Raw genomic sequence first — 6757 nt, 5'->3', positions numbered from 1 at the left:
AGACCCTTCGCTTCCCTCACCTCCAGCGACTCCCTGCGCTCCTTCAGCTCCTTCGCCTCCCTCCACACCTTCGCCTCTCTCAACTCCTTCACCTTCCTCAGCTCCTTCACCTTCCTCAGCTCCCATAACTCACTTAGCTCTCTCGGCATCTTCTGCTCCCTCTCCTTCCTCAGCTCCTTCACCTTCCTCATCTCCTTCACCTCCCTCAGCTCCCTCTGCCCTTCTCCCCCCTCAGGAGCACGTCGGGGGACACGGTGGAGCTGGTGGAGGAGTCCCTGGACGTGGAGCTGCTGAACAACTCGCTGAGGCTGCGGCTGCAGGGGTGCCCCGTGCTGCCCGGGGGGGTGCACCTGTGCGAGCTGCAGAGCCACCTGGTCGTGCTGCTAGTCACGGCACAGACAGTGCATCGCCTGCTGCTGCCGCACCCCGCGCAGCTCTACCGCAGTGTGAGTGCCTGGGGCAGCGTGGGCACAGAGCTGCCTATCCCAGCGGTGGGTTTCGCCACCCCAGGGGCAGATTTGGCCACCATGTGGATGGGTTTGACCACCACAGTGGTGGGATTTGGCCAAGGCATGGTCAGATTTGGCTACAACAAGGCTAGATTTGACCATGACAGGATCGGATTTAGCCACCACAAGGGTAGATTTAGTCAGAACAGAGGCAGAATTGGCCACCACATGGCCAGGTTTGGCCATGATAGGGCCAGATTTGACCATCACAGTGGTGGGATTTGGCCACCACACGGCCAGGTTTGGCCAGGAGAGGGTCAGATTTGGCCACAACAGGAGTAGATTTGGCCATGACAGGGGCAGATTTAGCCACAACAGGGACAGATTTGGCCTGCAAAGTCCGGTTTGGCCAGGACAGGGTTAGATTTTGCCACAACAGGGTTAATTTTGGCCAGGACAGAGTTCATGTCCATCCCAGTGGCTGTGTGAGTGCCGCGGTCTCTCACAGTGTGGTGTGTGGTTTGGGTCTGTGACCCAACAGTGCTACTAAAACACCAATAATTTTCCCATGCTCCTTTTTATCAAGGAGCAGCATTCCATGGATGTCTGGTGGGGTTTTTCTGGGCCTTGGATATGTGTGCTCGGGATTTGCAGTTCCATGGAACGTTTGACAAAACCCTTAGGACCATCCAACCATTCCCCCAGCACTAAGGCCACCACTAACCATGTCCCCAGGTGTCACATCCACACAGCTTTTAATTTCCTCCAGGCATGGTGACTCCACCACTGGAGCGTGTTCCTACACCTGACAACCCTTTCCACGAAGGGATTTTCCCTAATATCCCACCTAAACCTCCCCTGGCACAACTTGAGGCTGTTTCCTCTTGTTTCCCTCCAGGACCTGATAACAGAGAGCCAAGTGCAGTCTGTGTTTACGGATATCAGCAAGATCCACATCCGAGATCCCTCCAATTACTATGTGATTCCCAGTGTGCCAGGGCTGGCACCCAACTCCTTTGCCTCTGCAGCCTGGCTCAGCAGTGAGGGGGAGGCTCTCTTTGCCCTTCCCTCTGCCTCAGGAGGGATTTTTGTCCTTAAACTGCCTCCTCCCAATGCTCCAGGTAAGGAATGGGAGCAACAGCCCTTCTCCCAGCTTGGAACTTGATTTAATTTGGATTTTTGACGTGTTTGGCATATTTGTCCCACACAAAACCTCTCCTGCATTGTCCCTGTGAAGTTTCTTGCTGGCATCACCAAATATTTTCTTTATGGATACTCAATCTATGTCCTGATATCCCTTTTATTTCCGAAGGAAGCGTTTCCGTGGTGGAATTGAAGCAGAGCTCGGTGGTGCAGCGTTTCCTCACCGGCTGGATGCCAACTGCCATCAGGTAAATGTCTGGAGATGGATCAACAGAGCTAATTTTGGCTCTTGGATCCCCTCACCTGGAATTTTTAGCTCGAGTCACACAGGCACCTATAAATACTCCTCCCCAGAAAAGTCAACTGGGTCACAGGAGCTATCAGAGTACGGAAGTTGGGAGCGGAATGCTGGATTAGTGGGTCCTGTTGATTCCCTGTGTCCGTGAATATGTTCTCTAGTAATTGGCCTCCAAGGATTTGCCCAGGATGTGGCTTGCAGCCAGCACGGATTAGGGATTACTCTGCCCTTGTGCAGAGGTGTCAGGCGCGTTCCTGACAGGCAGAGGTTACGTGGGGATCACACGCTGCTCTCTGGTGGATTGGGATCGTTAGGATTGGGATCGTTGGGGTGGCTTAGGGTGCACAGCCAAATCCTAAACTCTTCTCCTTGGAAGTGGGAGTGAGTCCCTTAATACCCAGAGTGACTTTGACTGTCAGGTATATTGCTGGGGGCCGATGGATCCTTGCCAGGAGCTGGAGGGATCCATGCCAAGGGCTGGAGGGATCCAGGCCTGGGACTGGTGGGATCTGTGCTGAAGGCTGCTCATATCTGTGCTGGAGTCTGGCAGGATCCTTGCCTGGAGCTCGTAGAATTCTTCCTTGAGACATTTTGGATCCATGCCAGGGGCTGGCTGGATCCAGTCCAAGGGCTGGCTGTGTCCCTGCTTGAGGCTTCTCAGATCCTTTTTTCCCTCTGGATCTTTCACCTGCTTTCTGCAAGCACCAGGCTGGGGAAGTGGGAATGTGCTTCAGCTCCAGCAAAGAGGGTGAAGAACTAACTGGGTGTTAGTAGTGTGGTGGGATCCTCTGCTCCATGGATTTTGAAATATTCCCTTCTCCTGGGCTCATCCCACTGGTTAATTTGGATTTAAGCAGGATGGTGGAACCCCTGTGCCTTGGATCTGTGCATCTGCCTTGATATGAGAATCATGGAATCCTGGAATGGTTTGAGTTGGAAGGGACTTTAAAGCTCATCCAGTTCTACCCCCTGCCATGGGCTGGGCCACCTTCCATGGGCTCCAAGCCCCATCCAACCTGGCCTGGAACACTCCCAGGGATGGGCCTTTTCTTTTAAGTTGTTGATGTAACCTCTGGTTTTCCAGAGGCGATGGTGGCCCTTCGGATCTGCCCATCAGCCTCTCCGTGCACTGTCTGGATCACGACGCCTTCCTCTTCGCCCTCTGCCAGGACCACAAGCTCCGGATGTGGTCCTACAAGGTGAGCAAAGCCTGGATTTGGGGGAGCAAAATGAGGCTCAAGGAATACCAGTGCTTGGCAGGGATTTATCTCCTGTTAAATTGTCACGGTGGCTTCTCCATGCTGGAATTTGGGACAATTTGTGAGAATAGTCATGGTGTGTGTCTGCAGCAGCATTTGGGGTTCCTCCCCAGCCTAATTCCTGGGATAAAGGCAGCCTTAGGCTATTTCCAGATGTACTGGAGCGTTCCAGCAGGCAGGCAGGAGCTCTTTGAGGCCCGAGGAGCCATCCCAAATGGATTTTCTCCTGCTTTCAGCAGTAATAAAAGTGTCTTTGTCAACAAGAAGTTAATAAAAGCCTCTTGCTCCAGATATGGAGTGCCGGAGCTAATGGACCAGCACGGCTGCTTTCACGGCTCAGCGGCACTGGAATGCCTGATGGGAGGGAGGGGAAGTTTTATCTGACGTGCCTGGGCTCTGGCAGCCTATGTGACTGGAGGGAAGCAGGCGCAGGTGGGGTGGGAAGAGAGCACAGGTGAGGTGGGACAGGGCACAGGCGAAGTGGGGGAATCCAAGGAATAGTTCAGGTATGTGTATGGATGCCTCACTTGCACCTGTGAGACGAAAACCTAGGAAGACTTTGTCCAGAAGGAGGGAGAAGGGCAGTTTCACAATCTTGAGCCTTTGCTATGCTGCTTTCCTGATGCTTCTGTGGTTTCCAGGATCAGATGTGCCTGATGGTTGCGGATCTGCTGGAATTCATGCCGGTCAGCAGGGACCTGCGGCTCGCGGCCGGGACTGGGCACCGCCTGCGCCTGGCCTTCTCCCAGTCCCTGGGCCTCTACCTGGGAATCTACATGCATGCACCTAAGCGAGGACAGGTATGGAGCCACAAGGCTGCCTCACTCTGGATGCACAAAAACACATCATTCCCCTTGGATTTGGGTCTGTGAGGCAAGAAATAGGGAAAAGGTTCACGTGTGACCCTTTGGAGAGGACAGTGATTTCTGAGTAAACACTGCTGGATACACATGCCTGTGATACAATTCCCTGTGTGGCTAAGCTGATCCGTGAGGGCTAGTTCACTTGTTCACCTCTTGCTCCAAAGGCATGGATGTGCCGTGGGAAAAGGGAAGGTCCAAAAGGAGCTAAACGCATGGGAATACTGATGGTGTGTTTACACCAGGCTCCTGGGAGCATTGTGGATGTGTCCACAACTTATGGAGAAGTGTGTTTACACCAGGCTCCTGGGAGCATGTGGGTGTGTCCACAACTTATGGAGAAATTCTTCTGGAGAAGGATAAATTTAGCAGGAGGGGGATGACGGCACAGGGCAGGCTCATCTGTTAGACAGCTTGTGCTTCCTGTTCTCCAGGGGATTCACACATGGAGCAGGAGCACAGAGCATGACTCCTGGTGTCCCACTAGTGCTCTGCTCTGGGAAGAACACACAGAGCTGGGTCTGCAGCGAGTGGCCTGGGGATCTGGGGCTTTTCCACCTTAGTCTCCCTCCTTTCCCACATTGTGTGGTCACTAGCAGTTCCAGGAGTGGTGGAAAGAGCTGGAAATCCTTTGGGTTCAGGCAGGGATGAGTGTCCTTAGAGAGAAGGGAGAAGCCAGTCATGTTGGTATATGGTGCAGTGGTGTGCTCAACTCACCCCTCCTGCCCTCAGAGCTCTGTTACCTGTAGCACCAGGCAGGGAGAGGGACAGGAATGGTGAGATTGCCTGGGATGTGCTGGTTTAGTCCTTCAGGAAATGATTTATGAGTTGTGTTTGTAGTTTTGTGTCTTCCAGCTGGTGCCCACCGAGAGCAACCGCTACAGCCTTGACCACATCTCCTCCCTGTTCTCCTCGCAGGTGAGAGCTTGGGCCTGGCCCCCAGGAGGCACCGAGAGGGAGGGAGAGGCCTGGACATTGGGATTTGAATCACAGAATCATGGAATAGGTTGGGTTGGAATGACCTTAATCCCAGACCGGTTTGGATTAGGACCTTAAAGCTCATCCCATTCCACCCCTTGCCATGGGCAGGGACACCTTCCACTAGCCCAGGTTGCTCTGAGCCCCATCCAGCCTGGTCTGGAGCACTTCCAGGGATGGAGCAGCCACAGCTTCTCTGAGTAAGCTGTGCCAGTGCCTCAGCACCCTCACAAGGAAGAGTTTCTTCCCAATATCCTATCTAAATCTCCCCTTTTCCAGTTTGGAGCCATTCCCCCTTGTCCTGTCACTTCAGACCCTTGTAATTAGTCTCTCTCCATCTTGTAGGCCCCTTCAGGTACTGGAAGGGGCAACTAGATCACCCCAAAGCCTTTTCCAGGCTAAACAATTCCCAAAGCCTGTTAAATTGCATGTTAAATTACATTTGCTGTAGTGAAGTTCCCACATCTCTGTGCTGCACTTGGAATTTTAGGATAAGAAGGTAAATTTGCTTTCTCCCTCTTGCCTAGGAGACTTTGGTGGACTTTGCCTTAACCTCAGCCGAGATCTGGGCTCTGTGGCACAACGAGGAGAACCAAACCGTTGTGAAATACATCAATTTTGAGCAGTGAGTTTGAGGCTGGATCCCTGGCATTGGGATAACTGCAGGAGCAGCTCCTTAAAACCCTGATGAAGCTCCATAACTTACAGATTTATAATCAAGCTATGATTTAGGAATGTGAAAAATGTAAAATCTAGGCAGCAGGATTGCTGGAAGGTGGACTTTGTGCCTCTCCAACAGCTCCTTCAAGACAGCTAGCTGGTCCTTTCCAGGAAAAATCATGTTTTGAGGAGATGGTAGTGGGAAAGGCTCATCCCTGAATATGAGGGCGGGTTGGTGCAGAGCCAGGGAGTTAAACAGTGGGTGGAAAATGCTGGGAGTGTGCAAATCCAGGCAGAAGGAGCTACTGGGCAGTCTGAGAGTTGCTTGTGAACTCATGTGATGGGGAGAACATTGATTTAAATGAAGGAATCCAACCTGTTCTGTCACCTTAGGGCAAGGGACGCTGCCATTACGCTCTTCTGCTCGAATCTGTCCCTTGTTATTCATCAAACCTCCTGTTTCCAGCCCCAAAGGGCTATTTTTTTGCTGGTGAAAGCCACAGGTTTGATTCAGGCTGATGCAAAGCTGATTGTGGGTTTGTTTCCTTCTAGGAATGTGGCAGGGCAGTGGAACCAGGTGTTTGTGCAGCCACTGCCTGAGGAGGAGGTGGTAATCCGACATGATCAGGACCCCAGGGTAAGGCAGCTCTAAAACACCACCAAAAAACCAGCAAGGCTTCTCTGCCCTGGAGAACATTAAGACAGTTCCAGTGTGCAAATCATATTGTTACAGTCTTAAACTTGCTCCAAATTCAGGAGGATAAAGCTTGGCTTCTGTCATCAGAGAGAGGTGGTGAAGCCACAAGTTGGGGACTGAGGGGAATTTCAAGCTGGGCAGGAGAGAAAAGGTGATTAAACAAGGTCTGGAGTGTGCAGGAGGCAGTTTTTGGTCCCAGGAAGGGATCAAAAGGAGGGGGAAAGGGAAGATGTTGGAGCAGGTGTGTAGATATAAACACAGATTTGGAAGGGGAGAGGTTGGAACAGGGCGTGGATAGAAACACAGATCCGGGGGATGAGGTTCAGAATGGGTGGAAAGGCCAGAAGCAGCATTTAAATGCTCTCCTGACCCTTGAGTTTCCTTACATCCTGATCTTTTTGCAGGAAACCTAC

The 6757-nt window shown here is 52.3% G+C and overlaps 1 protein-coding gene across 1 annotated transcript in view; it reads left to right on the top strand.

The window, feature by feature from the left end:
- Positions 1-235: 235 nt before the first annotated feature.
- The window catches only part of NUP160 (nucleoporin 160kDa), a gene marked incomplete at its 5' end in the record, with an annotated part of 24466 nt that continues 17944 nt past the window's right edge, over positions 236-6757 (top strand). Inside the window, 8 exon segments of the mRNA XM_009081695.1 lie at positions 236-446; positions 1348-1570; positions 1762-1840; positions 2975-3089; positions 3791-3949; positions 4850-4927; positions 5515-5612; positions 6200-6357. Of these exon segments, the coding sequence (XP_009079943.1) occupies positions 236-446; positions 1348-1570; positions 1762-1840; positions 2975-3089; positions 3791-3949; positions 4850-4927; positions 5515-5612; positions 6200-6357 (1121 nt within the window).

This window comes from Acanthisitta chloris, unplaced genomic scaffold, assembly GCF_000695815.1.
Source record: "Acanthisitta chloris isolate BGI_N310 unplaced genomic scaffold, ASM69581v1 scaffold21610, whole genome shotgun sequence".
In the NCBI taxonomy this organism is placed as follows: Eukaryota; Metazoa; Chordata; class Aves; order Passeriformes; family Acanthisittidae; genus Acanthisitta; species Acanthisitta chloris.
The sequence above is the reverse complement of the archived record's forward strand: the minus strand, read 5'-3'. Positions and strand labels throughout refer to the sequence as shown.